At 39.3% G+C, this 23478-nt stretch overlaps 2 protein-coding genes across 2 annotated transcripts in view; both read left to right on the top strand.

The window, feature by feature from the left end:
* The window catches only part of LOC126291855 (brachyurin-like), a 508030-nt gene that overhangs the window by 52727 nt on the left and 431825 nt on the right, over positions 1–23478 (top strand). The gene's annotated exons all lie outside the window — the stretch shown is intronic.
* Positions 4121–23478, top strand: part of LOC126291856 (serine protease 3-like) — a 79566-nt gene continuing 60208 nt past the window's right edge. The window contains exons 1-2 of the mRNA XM_049985578.1: positions 4121–4194; positions 16003–16172. Of these exons, the coding sequence (XP_049841535.1) occupies positions 4151–4194; positions 16003–16172 (214 nt within the window). The 5' untranslated portion in view covers positions 4121–4150. The remainder of the gene's footprint in view (positions 4195–16002; positions 16173–23478) is intronic.

The raw sequence follows: 23478 nt of genomic DNA, 5'->3' as shown, positions 1-23478 counted from the left end.
TGACATTGAGGTTACGGTCGGGCCTTCAGATGCAAACATTAGCTTGTCTCCAAGTTCATCTAAAATAAAACGTGGGACAGGGATTGCGTCAGAAGAAACAAATCATGACAGAAATATGGGTTTCAGAATTGTCGATCTGGAAATGGTGGCAGAAGCACTTAGAAAAGCCTGCAAGTGCTCTGTTTGTGAAGGAAATGTGGATTTGATTGATGATGGTAAGAGAGAAGGTTTTGTTTGCACATTGCACATTTTGTGTCAAAACTGTAATGCTGACAGGCCATTCAAGACATCAAAGGGCAGTAATAGATCTATGAAGCCAATATGAGATTTGCTTATGGACTAAGATGTATAGGGATTGGAAGAGATGGTGGAAACCTTTTATGTGGTATTGTGAACATGCCTGGTCCTCCCCTAAAATTTTCTGCAATGAATACTGCTCTCCTCAATGCAGTTGGAAGTAAGAGAGCATGAAAATGGTAGTCCTGGGGGCAATTCAAGAAAATTGTGAATCAACTAATAGCAATGATATGGCAGTTTCCTGTGACGGTTCCTGGATGAGGAGGGGGGGCATAGTTGACTGCATGGAGTTTCAACAATCATTAGTGTCGACACTAGAAAAGTATTAGACTTAGAGGAGATGTCTAAATATTGCTCTGCATGTTCCTTGCAAAAGAAATATATTGATGCAGGTAAAGAAACAGAATGGCAAGAAGCCCATAAAGCTGTCTGTAGCACAAATTATGCAGGCTCCAGTGGTGGGATGGAAGCTGCAGGTATGAAATTCCTTTTCCATAGATCTTTGCAAAAGTATGGAGTAATATACACACAGTACTTAGGAGGTGGAGACTAGTGCTTTCAAGAATGTAGTTGAAAGTCAGCTCTATGGAAAAAATTGCACTATTGAGAAACTGGTGTACTTAGACCACATTCAGAAGAGGATGGTTAGACGACACTGAAGACTTGTTGCAGACAATAAAGGCAAGCTACTAGAGGATGGGAAGCCACTGGGACGTAAAAACAGACTAACAAAGAAGAGAATTGACAGACTGCAAGTCTATTATTGTGCTGCAATTAAAAGTAACCTCACAAGCTTGGACAGTATGAGTAAAGCAGTATGGGCCATTTCGTTTCATTACTTGTCGACAGACACTACACCTCAACATGGCCTCTGTTTTAATGAATGGTGCAAATTTTTGAAAAGTAAGGAATGTGGGGAAGCTTATACCCATAAAAATAACCTTCCTTATGAGGTTTCAAAGGCCATTAAACCAACTTTTAGAGCACTGGCGTCACCAGAACTGCTAGAAAAATGTCTGTGTGGGAAAACATCTAACCCAAATGAAAGTTTCAATGCTCTTATTTGGAAATGATGTCCAAAGACTGTGTTTGTTTCCAATTTGGTGGTGAAGATTTCTGCTTTGGAAGCTGCAGCAGTGTTTAATGACGCAAATGTGCCAACACTTCACATCCTCAGCAAGTTGGGCTTTACACCTGGAGTCTTCACTGAGCAGATACTGCAGATCATCGATAAGCAAAGAATCGCAAAGGCAGAGACTTCAGTCTAGAACATACAAAAAATAGCTAGGCAAAGGAGCAGAAAAGTAAAAGAGCTGTAGAGGATTATGAGGAAGAAATGGAATATGGATATGGGCAGTTTTAGCTAAGGTATGATAGACTTTTTTTTTTTTACAGTTCATCCAAGCTTTAAAATGATTTTTCTGCAACTTAAGTTTTTCTGCTTTCAGGAATACATCTATCAGACATCATTGGAAGGATTGTAATGGAATTCGGCACACCTATTCTTTTACTTTGAAATAATATTTAATTGGAACAAAATTTTATTCGAAATATTATACACGGTTTGTGGTTGATAATATATTGAAAAGTTTGCTTGTAAAACGTGTTCGAATCCAAAATATCACAGAAAATAATAGTATTAATTTACCAAAAAGTTGCAGCACTGAATTGTACAACTATTTGTGTAGATTATTTTACGATCAAAAAAATTTGCCAAATTTGCCTCGAAATTATGAAAAAGTGTATCATAAAATTATAGTGACATAAAAGATTCCAAATTATCTCACCGCATTAGATTGTTATTAAGAATTCTGAATTTAAAAAAAAATCATATTATGTCTCTATACATCAGTGTGCAAAATTTCAATGAGATTGAACAAAAAATGGCAAAGAGATTGATTTGCAAAAATATCAGCGCAATACTGCCATCGTCTCCCCTTAACATTGCTGAAGATTTCACAAATTGGCAGTAATTTCGCAGCAAACGTCGTGCAACGAATCACTTTTCCTAAACCTGGCTCTTATAGTTTATTATGAATTAATATACGCCACAGGAATTTGAGATAATTTTTCCATTCCTTCATTCATTTTTTTAATTCATTCATCTGACACACAATTAGTAGAGAAAAAGGACAACATTGTTTCTATATACACTGGGGAACATTCGTATATCAGTCTTTTACGGAAGTGGATAGATGAGTGGGAAACTAAAGGGCGCAAGGGGAGCAAAAGTGTGAAGCTCTAATGCTAAGCAATGTGCCAACTACATTGATGAACTAAAACATTATAACCAGTTGGTTTGTCCATCTTTGGAATGAAATACATCACTGATTCCACATATCAGGGATCCGACAGTTTGTTAGTAGGTTCGTGGAGGCACGTGGCATTAGATGTCTACACTCACCGCTGATGGCGCCTGATAGGGACCTAGATGGGTTCAATTGGATTTCCTCAAGCGAATTTGGTGGCCGCACATCGATGTGTTCGCTATAATGATCCTCAGACCACTGGAGGACGATTTTGCCTCCGAGACACATACTGCTGAAAGACGAAATCGCCGTCGGGGAAGACATCAAGCATGAATGGATGAAGGTAGTTTGCAGCTGTCAGTGTGTATTCGATTGCCATCGTAGGTCCCATGTAAGCACAGGAGAATGTCTCCCATAGCACAATACTGCTTCCACCAGCTTGCATCTGTACAGCGAGGCGCGTTTCTAGCTGCCGTTCACCTCGATGACGGCGTTTGTGGAGGCGACCAGCGATCAAATGTAGCAAAAATGTGATTCGCTTGAAAAGTAAACACGTTTCCATTGGTCGACGATGGAATCCCACTTAAAGGTACTCTTCTGCAGACTAAGTGTTCAACAATGTACGATGAGCGTTGTACTCCGAAACACTTGTGTGTGCAGCTGTACAATGCTATTTCGGCAGAGATGCCACCATCTGTCCTACTTTTCAGATCACACAAGCTTCCGAACCCCACGTTCTGTGAAGAGCCGTAGGCGTCCAACTATTTACCTCCTAGTGGTAGTTTCACTGTCCTTCTACCTCATTTCGCAGCTCCGTGTGAACATACGACCACCTTCGTCGTTTTCGAAATACTAGTTCACAGATTGCGTAATAATAATCAGTCTTATGTCAAAGTCGCTTATCTCAATGTATTTCCTCATTTACAACCAATATCTTGGCTAGAGTGTTCCCTCGTGCATGTGTGCTCCGTTCTTATAATTTTGTTACAGCGTCACGTGCCCACAAAGGGACCAGGTGGCATCAAAAGCAAAAAAATTTAAAAAAATCCCTGAGCCACAAAATAGGTTGAGCAATGCCCTGTTCAGATCATTTTATGGAGGCTGTCTCCCACTTATTCCGTAATGTGATGGGCTAATAACAGAAGATTTTTGTCTTTTAACAAATGTTAGTACTTTTAGACATAATTTCTAAAAACGAAGGGAGAAAGCGAAAACAGGGATAGCACTATATGAACTGTCAGAGTAAATATAAGCACACTGAATGGTATAAAAAGGTAGAAATAATTTCAAACACCTCTGTGTTGTAACCAAAAGTGTCAGTAGTGCTATTTTTTATTTGTGAATTTTTTATATTGTAGTGAACAAACAGCGTTCCATGTGTACCTATCAATCAGATGTAGGTTGTGTGTTGGATCTCAGATTAGCAAAACACCCAGAGAGTTGAGCAGAACTCTACCACAACTTGATCTCGTGTTTCAGGCTCACAGTCGCCGCACGGACAGGGCAGTGCGCGCATCACCGACGGCAAAGCCGCTAGGCTCGGCCAGTTCCCCCACCAGGCTCTCGTCCTCGGCGACGGGACCCACATATGCGGCGGGTCGCTCATGACCACAACTGCGGTCCTCACCGCCGCCCTCTGCACCGTCAAGTGAGTGCACGGCGGCAGCAGCAGCTGGGCTAGGACAGCGCTTGTCTTGCGTGCACAACAAGGGACGCCGCTTAATGATGTAATGTCTCATTTAGGGGGCTGCAGATGTACACTACTGGTCATTAAAATTGCTACACCAAGACGAAATGCAGATGATAAAGGGGTATTCATTAGACAAATGTATTATACTAGAACTGACATGTGATTACATTTTCACGCAACTTAGGTGCATAGATACTGAGAATTCAGTATCCAGAACAACCACCTCTGGCCGTAATAATGGCCTTGATACGCCTGGGCATTGAGTCAAACAGAGCTTGGATGGCGTGTACAGGTACAGCTGTCCATGAACCTCCAACACGATACCACACGGCGCTCGGTCCTCAGTCACTGATAGTGGCGACACGCGGGTCCGACGTATACTAACGGACTGCGGCCGATTTAAAAGCTACCACCTAGCAAGTGTGGTGTCTGGCGGTGACACCACATTATCCTGCTGAAATGCAGGGTTTCGCAGGGATCGAAAGAAGGGTAGAGCCACAGGTCGCAGAACATCTGAAATATAATATCCACTGTCCAAAGTGCCGTCAATGCGAACAAAAGGTGGCACCCCATACCATCAGGCCGGGTGATACGCCAGTATGGCGATGACGAATACACGCTTCCAATGTGCGTTCAGCGCGATGTCGCCAAACACGGATACGACCATAATGATGCTGGATTCATCCGAAAAAATGACGTTTTGCCATTCGTGCTCCCAGGTTCGTCGTTGAGTACACCATCGCAGACGCTCCTGTCTGCGATGCAGCGTCAAGTGTATCCGCAGCCACGGTCTCCGAGCTGATATCCATGCTACTGCAAACGTCCTCAAACTGTTCGTGCAGATGGTTGTTGTCTTTCAAATGTCCCCATCTGTTACTCAGGGATCGAGACGTGGCTGCACCATCCGTTACAGCCATGCGAATAAGATGCCTGTCATCTCGACTGCTAGCGATACGAGGCCGTTGGGATCCAGCAGGGTGTTCTGTATTACCCTCCTGAACCCACCGATACCATAATCTGCTAACAGTCATTGGATATCGACCAACGCGAGCAGAAATGTCGTGATACGAAAAACCGCAATCGTGATAGGCTACAATCCGACCTTTATCCAATTCGGAAACGTGATGGTACGCATTTCTCCTCCTTACACGAGGCATCACAACAACGTTTCACCAGGCAACGCCGGTCAACTGCTGTTTATGTATGAGAAATCGGTTGGAAGCTTTCCTCAAGTTAGCATGTTAAAGGTGTCGCTACCGGCGCCAACCGTGTGTGAATGCTCTGAAAGCTAATCAGTTGCATGTCACATTATCTTCTTCCTGTTGGTTAATTTCGCGTGTATAGCATGTCATCTTCATTGTGTAGCAATTTTAATGGCCGGTAGTGTTTGTACAGAGAAATTTAATTAAATATCAAGCTACATATAACATATTTATAAGCAAAAGGGAGCATGATAAAAAATTATACGAGACGTGTAAGCTAAGGACAAACGACAAAATACCGTAAGAAATGTCAAATAAATTTCTTTGCAGAGTAAATCATTAAGGGTAACAGAACAAACGATGTCTATAAATTTAAACAAAGTATGGAAATATCTGCGGATGGATGTAATGACCAAATGTATCAGTTGCCACTGAGCTATGTAATGCAATTAGTTTTAAGGTTTTTCCTCTTTCAGCGACCAGTGCATTGTCACAGCGCAGAAGAAGAGAGAGTAGCAGGTACCAAATCAAGAGACAGGCCAGACCTGGAGTAAACAGTTTAGTTATAAAAATATTCATACAAAGGTCATAAGGCAGATAGCAAATGAACTGTGCATCCTTGCAGTATATCTCCATGACAATTATCAGTACCTATTCGCTACAGAGTACAAATAAAAATTTAAGGATGAGATGTTACAAAAACCAATTAATTTTTATTGTGTCACATGAAAACTTGAATAATGACATTTCTAGGAATTTTACACTTAACTGAACGTGAACTGAACTAAGCAACAGTGGCACATGAAGAAAAAAACATGACATAATGAGAATGATTAGTCGGTACACATTATTTCCATGAAACAAGAGTTTCTTCGAAACTAGTTCATGACTATATGAGTAACATTTCCTCATAAATTCTTGAACCAGTACATGAGTATTATCTTTCTTCCCTCCCAAACGAAAGAGGTGGCTCCAAGCATAGCTGGGTCAGCAATGCGTAATGTTTTAGTCCCATTTCCAATGCTTTTCCCTCCTTCATCTACGGGAGGAATGAACTCCCATAACTGATAAAAGCCTATCTGTATAATGAAGTATAAATGTATCATATGCTTATATTGTATCAAGATAATGTGTATGTAAATAATTAACATGTGATATGAACGAAGAGAAGTTGAAAGTAACAAAAAAACTGTAGTAACAGAACCCAGTTAATGAAAATCTTATGACCTTTTAAAACTTGAGAAATTTATGTTCACATTGCAAGAAATTGGTGGAGTGTCAGCCATAGATATAAGTTATCATGTTATATATATTGTTGTAACTCAATACTGGTATGAATTTTCATTGGAAACCAAACTCCATAGGAATAAATGAACTATGAAGATAAGCAATTTATACTATATTTTGGCTGGCTACATGTATCTTTCAACAAGTGGATGGCCAAGAGGAGTGACATGAACATGTGTGTGCAACCAAATAATTCCTGAGTGTCGTTGCTCACATTAACAAGTGAACTATAGTTGTTCGAACCTGTACTTACCTCATCGACAGATGATTTGGTGGCTGTTCTCTCTGCTGAAAATGAATGAGATCTTCTGCCACAACGTCGGATTTTGAACAATAAGCGCATACCCACTGCACCCAGAATGAAGACAAACGTCACGGCAATTCTCTAATATGTGATACTCAGATGAAAGTGTGACACTGAATGTGAAATGAACATTAAGAAAATGAGTGCACGCACGTCTGACGGTAGCAGCTGACATGTTGACCGTTAGTGACTAGTTCTTAGCTGCCAGTGAGCAAGCGCGAAACCCGGCAGTAAGACCGAAGCAAACTGCAGAAATATGGTTCAGCCACTGCCTGGGGGATGTTTCCAGAATCAAATTTTCTCTCTGCAGCTGGGTGTGCAGTGGCATGAAGTTTAATATATCATTTAGGGGGGGCATTATCAATTACTATAAAAATAGATAATTTAATATGTTAACATTATAGATTTCTTAATCTGAAGACGTAACTGATAATAACTAGTTTGGATAACAACATACAAGAATCCAGAGTAGTGTTCTGTCATAATAATATGAAATCAAAATATCTTAACAGAAAGACCAAAAGAGTGAATCACACAATGACAAAACTTAACATGGAAAGTTTAAAATTGACTTAAAATGTAATATCCAACTTTATAAATACATTAACATTTGAAGGTTGAGACATAACCAAACTTATTATAGGAGGTGGGGACAATGGTGCCCAAGATGGAATAGGGTGGAAGCGTTGGAAATGGACCAGAAAACGGAAGGGAAAGGGTTAGGTAATTATTGGGTAACAGACTGCTATATAACTGATATCCTAAATATGAAGAAAAATCAAACTTGCTAACATCAAAATTTGAAACACGAAAAAGGTTTATAACTTTTAAAGTCTTTTGAAACTACTGTAATACCAAATTACTACCTATTAGGGCCTAATCACCCATAAAATACAGAATATTGTACACCAGAAACCATCACAAGAATCATAAATGTCACTGCATATCTAAAACATTTACACAATTATTTAAATACTTCTTATTTACTTATACTTATACTTTCTTATGTATCAAATCAGTCTGTTCAGTTTAGATCCCATCAGAATGTCTCATCATGTAAAACATATTTCAGTCTCTTGTAATAAATTCGTTCCTAGTTTTCTCTAGATTTTTGTAACAGTTCCATCTGATCATTTATATTACCGAGGCAGTATTTGCGAGTCTTTAGAAGTGCTGCTAGATCTCATGTAGTGCTTGGTGAAGAATGCCCTTCAGAACTGGTTCTTTGTTTTTTTACAGTCTGACCTGTGAAAAATTTGTCATGCTGAATACCTTCATTCTCACATACCCCAGATTAGTCCAATCTCTATATTGTGCTATACTTTCATGCCGATGTGACTGAAAAGGGACCATAGCATTACCTTGTTCTGAACAGTTGTTTAATTTTCTCTTAAATATTATTATACTAAGGAAGAACCACATAACTAGCCTTCTCATTGCCAAGTGACAACTAGTCTGGCATTTTGCCTGTACCTTAGTTTTCTTGTTTCGCAACCTGACTGGAATCAAAATTCTACATTGCTATGTACCATGATGTATTAAGTTTAACATCAGTGCCGACATCTGAATGACTATAAAAAAACCTCTAGCAGGTAGTCAGACATGTCCATATTTACCTTCAAGTATGGCACATTTTGATACTGCTTACTGCTTCAAATGGCTCTGAGCACTATGGGACTTAACACCAAGCCATCTCGAGGCAGAGAAAATCCATGACCCCGCTGGGAATCGAAACCGGGAACCCGGGCGTGAGAAGCGAGAACGCTACCGCACGACCACGAGATGCGGGCATACTGCTTACTGATTTTTTGGAAAATATATTTCCCTATTATTGCGGTTGGCTGTAACTCTTGATATTGTATGCTAGATTATTTTAAATTTTCCCAATAATTGCGAAATACTTCTGCTTACGGCGTTCTTCAGTAGGTCATTGAGTTTTTTCCTCTGTGTAACGTTTATTTTTAATTCTATTTAGTTTTTTGTGTATGTGTCTTCATAAAGCTTATTAGTAAAATTTGTGGTCCTCAGTTTTACCTTTTATCCAGATAGGTATTCCTTGCTTGTGGGACATCTGCACTGAGACACGTGACACACTGTGTTGTATGATGTATGGTACTCAAAAATTGTGTATAATAATACCATTGACACATTTGCTTGAATTATATTTCAGTGTCATTTGTGGTAGTTTCCCTTATTGTCATTTAGTTTTTTAATAGTCAGAAAATACATCGTAATATATATGTAACATGGCACATTTAGGGTGTTTCAGAACTGATGGTGAATATTGAGTGGTATGACTGGAATGATCATTCGAAAAAAAGGGCAAATAAATATCAGCTCTAAAAAGCCTACCTTTAAAGCTCTGAGCAATCCTTTATCTTTGGTACTGTGAAACACTCTTCTACTGGAACCGCTTTGCTTTCCATATTTTGGAAAGTGGTAGTATGTACTAAAACAGGAAATAAAGTCCTGTAAAAATATTCTCTAAAATGCATACCCTAAGAGCTATAAGCACTTGTTCATCTTCACTACTTTGAAACACAATTTTTCTAATGAACAAGTGTTCATACCTTTTAAGGTGAGCATATATGTGTGTGTGTGTTTGTAAAATGTTATAACTGTGATTAATTTGTATTATTTAGCTTTGGTCATATGTTACAACATTACTCTTACAGTTATTATTATGATTGTTTTATGTTAAAATTCCTTACCACACAAAACAAATCATAACAATATAGCACATAGGATTGTCATTCTGGCAACAATGGTAAGGAAAAACAACAAATCGGAAATTAATTGAAGGACACACGAGCTCAAGTCTAAACTGTTTCAAGCACAGCCATTCGGATTTGCACAAAAAACATCTCTGTACCCAAAGTTCTTAGACCCTTAGGCACCTTGAAACCTAGTGAAGTAACTGGTTCTTATGATATGTACTGTGCATTCCTTAAATATGTTCGTCAAGGTGTAGTGCTGTTGCTGACTACACTGTTTGGCGAAATCCTCATAACAAGCAGACTGTCCAATCTTTTTAAGAACACGAAGATAATGGCCATCCTAAAATCGTCTAAATCTGGTAACAAGCCTGAAGCTTACAGACTTATTACACTAACGCATCTTCCATATACTTTTGGAGAGGGCACTCTAAAATAAAATACCACCAACTATATTCAAAAACATTCCTTTAGAACAGTCTGACTTAAGACCAGGCCACAGTTGCAGCAATTAAGTGCCAACATTGTCAACATACGTAGGGAAGGGCTTCAAGCGTGAGCCCTGTTTATTGACTTAACATCAGCACATGATACACCATAGTGGAAAGGAATTCTTCTAAAGTTCTTAAGAACAATTCCATGTAAAAGAATTGCACAGATATTCAATAACGTCCTGTCCAACAGGAAATTACAAATTCATGTAAACAGTCAACTAACCAAAGTGTACAATTTAACTAACAGACTACTGCATGGATCTTTATTGCCTCACTACATTTCAAGTTATATATTGCCAACTGGCCAAAAATGAAAGCGAGAATATTTATTTATGCAGATGACATCTATTAATTTTACAGTTTCAGAAACGACTCTCACTTAGGATGATGAGGTTTTTTATGTATAGCGACTCAAAGTAAATGAAAATGAAAGTGGATCTTCCACCTTCCATCTAAGTAACAGGCATACTGGCCATAAACCACAAATTCTATTCTGAAATCAGTTGCTGTCAAATTATCCATCCCTAAAATATCTTAGTGTGACCCTGAATCCATATATAACACACCTAACATCAATAGCCTGAATAATGAGAACAAAAAAGCAATGCACAACATAAATTATGTTGAAGAAGTTGGGGAGCTAAGGCAACACTTCGAAGACAGCTGCCCTCTCACTTATTTTTTCTGTTGGTGACTATTGATGCCCAGTACAGCTAAATAGTGCTTATACAGACATTATTGATACAAAGCTGAATGTGGCAATAAGAAGAATATGTGCACAATAAAATCCACACCCCCGGAATGGCTATCTGGTTGAACCATGGAAGACACAAAGTCAATCTCCATTGGAAAAGGAATGGGAGACATGATGCAGAAATTCCGAGGTGCCACTACACCAAGGCTGTGATGTCACTCAAAGGCAACAACTTAGATCAAGGAACCCCCCCCCCCCTCCCCTCCCCCAGTAGACTCCGAAAGAGGTTCACTTCTGAAGTATTCCATCCAGAAACAGCATGGTGGAAGCTGTGTTTTGCAGCCAATTGTAACTCTGAATGTCTTAGTGTGGAACATACACAAGCTCCTCCAGGGTCCGAATAGACCTAGGAGCTTGTGGACCAACCTAAATCGCATTATGCACCAAGTGCAGAGGATGGCAGGACTTGAAGTAAAAGTAAGGAACAGCTGAAAGTACCGAGTGTGCCTGTGGACAGCAGTGACAAACGATACACTTCATAGTCATGGAATGTACTCTATAGAAATATGCTGAAACTCAGTCCAGCATACATAAGGTACCTGATGATGCAACCTCGTGGATGGCAACTTTAGATATCCACCTACAACCAATTGATAGCAAATATTTAAAGAAAGTGTCCTGTCTTTTCTTATCTTAAACGTGAAATATGTATTCTATGCATTAAAATTAGCTTTTTTCTTTAATACATAATTCATACAAGTCATTTTTTAATTTTTTCTAACCTAATGGATAATATTGTCATATTGGCTTTCCTAATCAGGAACGAACGTAATGTATTTTATATCTACATTAAGTGGATGTTATTCTCATTAACACCATGCTGTTCAGTCTCAATAATGTATTCTAGATGCGATACAAAATTGAATTTTTTTTAAATTACCCTAGTGTGATACTGCCCATGTCGATTAGACATATTTGTGGTACTATCTTTGAGATCACAATACTTTGATTACTCAAGTTATGCCCTAATAAAATGTTCAGTTACTTGTTGTTGTGCATGACGATAACTACAGATGCAGGGCAATCCTTACGTGCTTTGCTTTCGTTCAAGAGCTTCATAATTAATATGATTTTACGTTTCTCCGTGAGTGGTATGTAATTTTTAAGTTTCCATAGATAAAGATTTTATATTATCATTGCCCATATGATGCTTTGTATTTCAGTCTTCTGTAGCCACTTTTGGTTTTTAGCATTGCTACAATAACTGGATAAAGGTCTTAGACCAAAATTGGTATTCTATTAATTGTTCTGGTGTTGATTTGTGTCATGAGTTGCCTGTTCCGTAATCTGAATGATCTGTTTACATAAGTCAGACTAAGTTCCCTAATCTGGATGTTCAGACTAATTAATTGTCTTTTTCCATAATTTTTTTGGGGGTTAGTCAATATTAGTTCTATTGGTCAGTCAAATTTCACTCCAGTTCTTACAATTTTGTCTACATGTAATTTTAACTGAAATTCGCTATAACTAGACGTTCTTGCATAAATTTTATGTTTGCAATACCAGTCGACAATAGTAACATTTTGTTATTTCACTACTTTACCATATCTCCCAGCACTACATTTATTTTAACCGCCATTACAGTCATGGTCATGTTTCATTTTGTCACATAATTTTTCTGAAGTTATAGAGACTCTTCAACCAGGATGTTTCAAACTATTAGTCTCCCAGTTTTCTGTCTGAATGTAAATATAAGGAGTTCCCCTTGGGTCATAGTGATTTTTATCATTCCTATTATGAAACACATTATCTTGAGTTTTACTGAAACCCATTTTGTGACCTACCTTTTTCATGATGCCTTCTTTTCTGCTTGTAATGTGGTAATTGTCATATAATTTTCCCTCTCATTCCACAGTTTTTATTGGAAGAATATTTACCAGATACAGATCCCATTTCATTATCCAAATCTATTATTTTCTTCTCATCCATTTGGATGCATCATTTCACAAACTCGTTTTTTTATAAGTCTTGATTTTTCGGTTTCTGTTATTGTCACTACAAGCTTTTCTAAAGAAAAACCCCAAATTCCGTTATCCATATTTTCGACACACTCTTTATTATTTCCATTACTGATTAAAGACCTATTGAGTGCCAAAAATTTGATGCAAATCGAGCTCTATATCAGCAATCTGACTACTCCAGCTATTTGCATTACAACTGTCTACATCATTAACATTCACTGCTTCATATATAATTTCGATATTAACTATTCTATCAATTTATTCATCACAATTAGCATTGTATTTATCTTAATTATCAATTTCATCATCAGTCTTGTTACAATTGAAGAGTTAAATGTCTTTGCCCCCTGTATATGATCATCAAACCCATTAGTTACAACATCAGAAATAGCAAGATTACATTTCACTCTTGCTTTCTCAATAATAATTATGTTATCTATATCTCATTTATCATAATTATTATTGTTTGTCATTTCTTCTTCGTTTGAAATTTCATTTCCTAACAGACTATGGGCATTTGAGAGCATCTCTGCAGCCCACTCTTATGTATAATTTCTCAAATATTATTTATGCCTTAAAAATGTTCATTTTTCTGTAAAAAACCACTGATGTTAAATCTTTAGAAGAGTATTCTCTTTTCCTTTACGATTTGCATAAACCGATCACTTGATATGAAAAAGTGTATGTTATTTATGACTAATTTTGTTAACAAATATACAGATTTTGAAGCTGTAGTTAGTATCCACACTTGGTTGGACAGGTCTGTGTAGGAAATTCTTAGCTGACAGAATTAATAATTCGTCTTACATGTTTTTGGACACATAAAAATTATGCCTGGTGTGTTAAGTTACCCAAAGAAGATCCTGGATTACATTATGCAATGAAATTAAGCAAATTGTGGAACCTTTCTTTAATTTTTATATTATTTGTATGTGGTAACATCTGCATCGAAAATAAAAATTTGTAAATGGGTTTCAAGAGTTTCATGTTATGTTCCTCTCAGTTGAACTTATTATTAAGCTTATGTCCCAATAATTTAACACTGTAGATCTCTACTCTTTTCATGTCCTCATATTTTAGAAGTTTACAGGGATAGTGTACAAATCTGAGCAGGGCGCAGTTTTTTTTTAGTTTCTTAACAAGGAATTGGCTAGAAGCTATTTGTTAATAACCATGAGCATTTCATTAACCGACTGGCAATTTATTGATATTTTTGTATGAACTGGAAACAAAACAAATTTGACATATGGGATGTCAGTGATGACAGTTCATTGATACACACTAAAAAAAGTAATGGTATCATGTAATAAATTCTCAGTTCTGTAATGCCTGATAGCTTAATACAAGACTCATTCCTAATGAAAAACTGCATTTCATGTCAGAGAGATATGATACCAACCATTTTCCAATAATTCCTGTTACTTGAAACTATTTTAATTTACTTACAAGCTTATGTAATTTCCTTTGCCAAATGCCCTTGAAAGACCATAAAATTTACGAGTAACCAGTAGTTTATTGACCACTGAATTAACACTAAGTGGTTATAATAAAATTACAGCTACTTACAGAGGTCTAGTGTGGGCTGTAATTATCACAGGGTAGATACTATAATGCATTAATGGAGAGCCCATTTATCATGGATAAAAATTAGTTCCAGTTTCGGCTACCAGGTGAAAATCAGGCGCTGTGAATGCAAGAAAAACTTATAGAAATGTTTCCATGTGTAATGTATAAGGAATGGAACGTGGACTGGAAAGGTCAAAGAAGTGAGAAGGGCCAAATGTTGATATTATTTTTAGCACCACTTACAAAATTTGTTCAATACGAGCACCAGAATGGAATGGAACGTGGACTGGAAAGGTCAAACAAGTGAGAAAGGCCAAATGTTGATATTATTTTTAAGCACCACTTACAAAATTTGTACAATACGAGCACCAGAAACGACAATGAGATGCTGCATCCATAAAATAACATGATCCTGTATACTGGCCTTCAGCACAGACGGAGACTGAATGTGTCCCTAGAAATAACGATCTTTTAGATATCCTCAGAGTTAAAAATCTCATGGGTCCAGAACAGGTGATTTTGCAGACCATGTATCTGGAAAACTTCTGGAGATAACACATTTATTGAAGGTTGCTTTGAGCAGATATTTCACTGGCGAGCGGAATGAGGTGTTGCCCCATCTTGTATGGCTGCTTGGTGAATTGGGTGGGGACAGGGGAGAGGGACTAAATAGCGAGGTCATCGGTCCCATTAGATTAAGGAAGAATGGGGAAGGAAGTCGGCCGTGCCCTTTCAAAGCAACCATCCCAGCCTTTGCCTGAAGCGAAGTACGAAAATTATGGAAGACCTAATTCAGGATGGCCAGACACGGGTTTCAACCATCGTCCTCCCAAATGCGAGATCAGTGTGCTAACACTGTGCCACGTCCCTCCGTGGTTTTGCAAGAAAGCAGGGTATCCACAAAGTTGTGCTCTATGAAAGCAACAGTGACATTCTGTACAAGAAGGCCTATTGTAGTATCTCAAAAATCTTTGTCGTTTTCTTTCAAATACAATGTGTAAATTTCCATAATCTATTTTGTAATCATTTTGTAATCCTAACTGAGTCATAGACATTATATTATTTGTAGTCAGGTAAATAAGATACAGATTCTATACTAACTTTTCCACAATTTTCGAGAATGCTAACAACAGTGTTTTTGTGCAGGAATTTGAGTGCTATTCTTCATTTCCTTACGTAGTCGCTTAACTTCAGCATTTTTAAACCATTTCTGAAATATTCCACAGATGAATCACTCATTACACAACTAACATATTGTGTTACTATACTCAGGAGAACATTGTTAAATAAACTTAGTTGATATTGTATTGTTTGTGGACGTCTTTAGATAGACGAAAAGGCTCCTGATACAGCTTTACTAGAGAGTAGTTGTGTTTTCTTCTAATGTCTTCCAATGTCCGTGGCATTGATTACCATGAGCTATCAGTGAAAATTATTTACATCGCCTGTCTGCTTTGCAATTGAAAATAGATTTATTCTTGCAGACATGACAAGTTCATCATTCACCTGGGAACCGTTCATCGGACTAAGAACGAGACCACAGCCTGGATCATTGCCGCCCACTGGGCTGTAGCCCACCCGGACTACTCAACGGAGGCGTATTTGAGTCATAATGTGGCTGTAATATTCCTGCCCGAGAAAGCTCCTCTCAGCAGTAAGTAGTGTAAAAGTAGAACAGCGTTCTTACTTCATAGAGAGAGCGACATACATACTGATAGATACATAGATAAATTCAGAGAGAGAGAGAGAGAGAGAGAGAGAGAGAGAGTGGTAATTAACGAAAGTCATCTGCGAAATGTGGCCATCACCTATGTTCAACGTAAGTACAATAACCAGTCACAGATAGCAGGTGGCAACATTAGCAGTGGAGGGGATATAAAAATTGTTGGATGGGGAGAGGGATTGAAATAGTGCAGGTGTCATAATGGGAAAACGGAGCGATTTGCCTGACATCCAAAAGGGCTTGATCATTGCTTTTTGGGACAAGAGTGGGAGCGCTTCCCAAATGGCTAGTTTTGTTAACTGTCCACATGCCGCCATTGGTAAAGTACAACATGCATGGCTTAATGCTGCTATCCAAAACTCGTAGTAAGGCATCTGCTATGAACCATGGACCATATACGAACGATGACTGCCGAGATGTGTATGGGCAAATAGATGTATGGTGCTGAGCAACTGGCCACCCAGATAAACCAAGGGGCTAGCAACAGCATCTCCTCAATAACCGTTCAGCGAATGTTGCTATATATATGGGTCTCTGCAGCAGACTACTGGTTCATGCAGCCATGCTGCCTGCTCTTCATTGGTGACAGGCACTGGACGTCCAGTGAGTGGCTACAGGAAGCCTTTCCAGATGAAGCTCGCTTTGTATTCCATCAGGCAGTTGGGCTGTACAGCGTGAAACGTCTAAAGGTAAACGCCTTGCAACAATCGGCAGAAGGGTCTGCGCCAGAGAACAGAGTGTTATGGCCTCAGGAGAGGTTTTGCGGCATTAACTGCGTGATCTCGACATTCTGGAAGAAACAATGGATCAACACAATCATGCTTCTATCCTTGGGAGCCACGTCCACCACTACATGCAGTTCCTTTTTCCTCGACCTATGGCACCTACCAGCGGGGCAATGCAGCATGGCACACAGCTCACAATGTGTGTTCATGATTCAAAGAGCAGCAGTATCTTGTCAGGTGTTCACGTTAATGTGACTATCATAGTTACGTTTTTTTTCAGTTCTTTGTTTACTCAGGTTATTTCTATGCTGTTTTGTCGAAATTATCTGATTGTTCAACAATGACTGAAGACTGGATGACATCAGAATAAATGTAACACCTGACATGGGTGCATATCTGTAGACTGTAAATCATGGAAGAATCGACAGGTATGCACATTTTATTTCTATCCGTGAAATCATGGTCGCTGCTGGGCTACATTCAATAATGTGTTGCTCTGTGTTGTCCATTGTAATATGCTAGGCCTCTCCAGAAGGTAAGCAAGCAGTTGCTGTTGAAACCTGTATCACTCCTTGATGTGGGCTCACCTGAGACCATCTGATCTGTGATATTGCACTGCAAGTTTCTTCTAATCCTAAACATGACTGGGTGTATGTCAGCAGATATCTCAGATCATTCCACAAGTAGTGAACTCCCATGAGGATAGAATAAGTTTTATAATATTTCACTGATGACAGATGATGTGAAACCAAATAAATGTCGGTACTTCATCCAAAGTAAAAACTACCAAACAATAATACCTCCCCTTCCAACCTATATAGCGTCCAGATAACAGACAGAAGAAAGCACCTAATATCGTTTCCATGGCTTTGATGCAATTGGAGTGTACCACCAGCACAGATGACCTGTCACTGTGCCTTTGAGATCCACTAATATTATTCTATACCCTCACTCCCCTCTCCCAATCTATAACAAGATTCTTGTGTGCTAGATGCATTTTCAAAGATTGGGAAGATACTTTCTACACCACAGCAAGGAAGTGATATGAATTGCAAAGTTGTTCACTACTTGTAGCGCTGAATTGTAAAGTTGTTCACAATTTGCAGCTCTTTTCACGAGTTACTTGCTGAACCGCGACGAATCTTTTCGCTGTTACAGTTTGCAATGGTTGACGCCAAGCACTGTTGTCAGTGAGCTAATGGATACAATTGATGATCATAATGGTTCCATTTTCCCTCATATATAGGTTCTCACAGCATGAACCAGACAAGGTGGCATGACATAATTCCAGTGTTTCAATTATAGAGTCAAAGTGTACTTGAGCTACCCTGGAAATAGCTCTGAACCAAATGCGTTGATTTCTCGTTGTTTTCCCATCTTCCGCTCAGCTGTCACACTGACAACTTGTGCAAGTGTCACCAACGTTCTAGCAGCAGGGGGACTGATAGCCAAGCAGTTTTGTCCCTCTGGCCCCTTAAACCAACTAACTAGCCAATCAGCTACAGGGGTAGTGTAAGTATAGGTATTTTGACACAGGTAGAACCTCCACAGACGTCCTACTTGACGTGGAAATCGGTTGTGGGCCTTATTTCATTATTAATGATCTTGAACTACTGACATCAACAATGACATCACCTTTATCAGTGGGAACTTCCTAATCTCCAACGAATCATAGTCAGTGGGACTCACTTCAACTGCTTTGGGGAAATCTATTTGATTCAGTGTCAGGAAAGGGCAAACACATAAGGGCAGGGTCTTTTAATGACTCTTTTAATGACTTTTAATGACAGCTCGAACATACAGCGAATGACAGCAGCAAGGGACAGGAAAGGACGCCAGATGCACTCAGTCTGTATGCGCAAATGGCTCTGAGCACTATGGGACTTAACATCTATGGTCATCAGTCCCCTAGAACTTAGAACTACTTAAATCTAACTAACCTAAGGACAACACACAATACCCAGCCATCACGAGGCAGAGAAAATCCCTGACCCCGCCGAGAATCGAACCCAGGAACCCGGGCGCGGGAAGCGAGAACGCTACCGCACGACCACGAGATGCGGGCAGTCTGTATGCCACTTGGCCTCATTCAACACGTTGAAAAGAGAATTCCAGCAGCTACTGAGGGAACAGGGTACAATCAAATGCAGACGTTGGCGCACATTACAATAAATGATGCCTGTTGTCTGGGCTCTGAGGCCATTCTTGGGTCGCTCCAGCGATTGACAGAGAATGTAGAGAAGTCCAACCTTGTGCCTGGACTTTCAGCGAAGCTCACAATTTCCACCATTGTCTGCAGAACTGATCGTGGCACTTTGGTAGCGAGCAGAATGGAAGGACTGAATCAGAGACTTCGACAGTTCTGTGAAAAGATAGGCTGAGACTTTCTGGACTTGCGCCAAAGGGTTCAGAACTGTAGGGTCCCCCTGAACGGGTATGGTGTGCACTACACATCAGAGTCTGCTTCTCAGGTAGCTGACTATGTATGACCTGCACACAAGGCTTTATAGATTAGGCTCCATCCAATTCAGCTAATGACAGCTGCAGGAAACAGATAAATATCAGTGTAAGATTCAAATAAATGTCACCCACAAGTCAGAGTATTAAAATACTAATGATCAACTGCTGAAGCATTCGCAACAAAGTACCAGAGCTTCAAGTGCCCATGAAAACCAGTAAATCTCTCATAATACTAGGTACAGAAAGCTGTTTGAAACTTGAAATTTATAGCAGTGAGACTTTTGGGGAAAATTTAAATGCGTAAGGATAGGTAAATGGGAAACAAAGGCGGTGTATTTGTTGTAGTAGACAAGAAACTCATATCCACTGAGGTAAAAATTGGAGCTGCATGTGATATCGTTTGGAGAACGCTCAGTGTCAAGTGTGGTCATAAAGTGATAATTGGATTCTTCTGTCGCCCACCAGATTCATCTCCTGATATGACCAAAAACTTTAAAGAGAACCTCAGTTCACGTGCACGTACGTTCACCAATCACACTGTCATCAACCACAGAGACTTTAATCATCCAATGACAGTTTTGTTAGTTGTGGGCGTGATTACCAAATGCCTTCTCTGAAATCTGCCTACAACAGATAATTAGTAGCCTCACTCATGATGGAAATATATTGGATCTAATGGCAACAAATAGACATGACAGCTTTGAGGGTGAACACATCGAAAATGGTATCAGTAACCATGACACAGTTGTGCCAACAGTAATTACCGAAGTACAAAGGACAACTAAAACATGTAGTAAGATATACACGTTCTGCAAACTACATAAAAAAATCAATAACGTCATATCTCAATCAGGAACTTCAAACTTTCAGCACAAGGCATTAACACCACAGAGGAACTCTGGCTAAAGTTGAAACGAATAGTGGAACATGTACTGGATATACATGTAAACAGTAGAACAGTTCATATTGGGAACTACCTTCCCTGGTATACAGTCATTTTAAAGGAAATTCTAAAAATATATATATTACTGTGTAATGGGTGTAAAACAAAGCGTAGGGCTATAGATCGAGAGATGCTCAGTGAAATACATTTGGCTCTCAAGAGAGCAATATGTGATACCTATAGTGACTACGGTAGCAGAATATTGTCAAGTCATCTTTCGAAGAACGCAAGGAAATTCTGGTCATCTGTAAAGACTGTCCATGACAAGAAAGTTAGTGCCAAATCCCTAAAGAATGGGAAGGAACTGAAATTAAAGGTAGCAAATCAAAAGCTGAAATGTTTAACTTCGTTATAAAGTGTTCTTCTACAAGGAAAAGCCAGGAGAGTTTTCCCAGTTTAGTCCTCATACCACTGAGAAGATGAATGAAGTAAGTATTAGTGTCAGTTGTGTTGAGAAACTGCTGAAAAGGATAAAACTGAACAAATCTCCATGGCTGGATGAAATCCCTGTCAGATTCTACACTGAATTTTCACCTAAGTTGGCCCCTCATCTGACTATAACCTATCACAGATCCGTTGAACAAAAAACCATGCCCCATTCACGAAAAGAGGCACAGGTCGCAGTTGTCTAAAACGAGGGTAGTAGAAGTGATCGACAAAACTACCGTCCAGTGTCATTGACATAGATTTGTTGTAGAATCCTAGAACATATTCTGAACTTAAACGTAAGGAGATATCTTGAACAGAATGACCACCTCATTGCCAACCAGCATGGACTTCGGAAACATCGATTATGTGAAAGCCATCTCGAACCTTCCTCGCTTTGGAGGAAGGCAGTCTGGTAGATACTCTATTTCTTGATTTCTGACATGCATTTGACTCAGTACCACACCTACGCTTATTGCCAAAAGAAAGATAATATGTTGCATCAAGTGAAATTTATGACTGCGTTGAGACTTTGTGGGGGGGTGGACACAACTTGTTATCTTCGATGGAGACTCTCTGTCAGATGTAGAAGCAACTTTGGGAGTGCCAAGGGAAGTGCGTTTGAACCCTTGCGTTTCATATTATACACTAATGGCCTCGCAGACTATATCAATAGTAAAATCAATTTTTTTGAAGTTGATGCAGTTATCTACACTGAAGACCCAAAGAAACTGGATGCTTACGTACATGTCACCCATCAGAGTGTCAGAGTTGTATCTAGAGGTATCTGGGGTCCCATATCACTCCAACTGCACACACACCACACCATTACAGAGCCTCCACCAGCTTGAACAGTCCCCAGCTGACATGCAGGGTCCAGGGATTCGTGAGGTTGTCTGCATACCAATTTGAAACTAGACTCGTCCGACCAGGCAACGCGTTTCCAGTCATCAACAGTCCAATGCCGGTGTTGACAGGTCCAGGCAAGGTGTAAAGCTAGTCATCCAGGGTACACAAGTGGGCCTTTGGCTCCAAAAGCCCACATTGATGACGTGTCGTTGAACGGTTTGCACGCTGACACTTGTTGACGCATTGAAATTTGCAGCTATTTGCGCAAGGGTTGTACTTCTGTCACGTTGAACCATTCTCTTGAGACATCGTTGTTACCGTTCTTGCAGGATCTTTTTCCGGCCGTAACAATGTCTGAGATACGATGTTTTACCGGATTCCTGATATTCACCGAAAACTCGTGAAATGTTCTTATGGGAAAATCCCCACTTCATCGCTACCTTGAAGATGCTGTGTCCCATAGCTCGTGCGCTGACTATAACACCAGTTTCAAACAATTGAATCTTGATAATCTGCCATTGTAGAAGCAGTTACTGGTCATACAACTGCGCCAGGTACTTGTTTTCTTATATAGGCATTTCCGACGGCAGAGCCGTATTCTGCCAGTTTGCATATCTCTGTATTTGAATATGCCTGCTTATACCAGTTGCCTAGGTGCTTCAGTGTAACATAAAATAATGATTAAAAGAAACTTCGTAAATATTCAGTGAGATCTTGATAAGGTGTCAAAGTGGTACAGATTGACAATGTGATTTAATTTTTAAAAACGTAAAGTGTTCATTTCATAACACGAAAAATGTAGTAGCCAATGACTATAAGATCAATGAGTGACTATTAGAATAGGCCAACTCAAATAAATACCTGGATGTAACTCTTTACAGGGATATGAAATCGAATGATCACATAGGTTCAGTCGTGGATAAAGCAAGTGGTAGATTTCGGTTTATTGGTATAATATGGGGGAAGTACAAGCAATCACTCGTGTGACTGGTTCTAGAATATTGCTCAAGAATGTAGAACCAGCACCGTATAGGACTAACAAAGGATATTGCACGTGTACAGAGAAGGGCTGCAGAAATGGTCACAGGTTTGTTTAACCTGTTGGAGAGATATACTGAAGGAAATGAACTGGAATACTCTTGGAGATAGACTGTCCTGAGAATGTCTGTTAACAAAGATTCAAAAACCGGCTTTAAATGATTACTCTGCGTACATACTATAACCCCCTATGTATCGCTCACATAGGAATTGTGAGGACAGTATTAGAACAATTACTGCCCGCACAGTTGCAATCAAACAATCATTCTTCCTGCTCTCCATATGTGGAACACGAACAAACCGTAATAACTGGAACAATGAGACATTCCCTCTACCATGCGCCTCACTGTGTTCTGTAGGGTATAGATATAGATGTAGTTATAGCGCAGTATTAAATATGCAGGGGAAAAACAAAAATACAGGGTTGCAGAAATAGCGCAATTATGTTAGTGGGCAATTAAAATCCATGTCCTCCACACCATATCTCCAATCCCTCATAATGCAGGACCTCTTACTCCACCCAGTTATAATGCAGTATTAAAAATCCTCCCCCCTTCGGCAACGAATCACAGTGCAGTACTTCTTACCTCTACTCAGACGTAGTACAATATTAAAATTCCAAGATAGTGGAAATACCCGAATTGTGTTAATGGAAAATTAAAAGTCCCTCCTGCTTATCTCCAGTCAAGCCTAGTGCAGTACTGAAAAATGAAACAGCAGTTCAGTAAGGAAATAACAGGTCAATTGTGTTGGTTAGGAATTAACAGTGTCTCCCCCCACCCCCATATCTCTAACA

This window comes from Schistocerca gregaria, chromosome 9 (genome assembly GCF_023897955.1).
Source record: "Schistocerca gregaria isolate iqSchGreg1 chromosome 9, iqSchGreg1.2, whole genome shotgun sequence".
Classification (NCBI taxonomy): domain Eukaryota; kingdom Metazoa; phylum Arthropoda; class Insecta; order Orthoptera; family Acrididae; genus Schistocerca; species Schistocerca gregaria.
The sequence above is the reverse complement of the archived record's forward strand: the minus strand, read 5'-3'. Positions and strand labels throughout refer to the sequence as shown.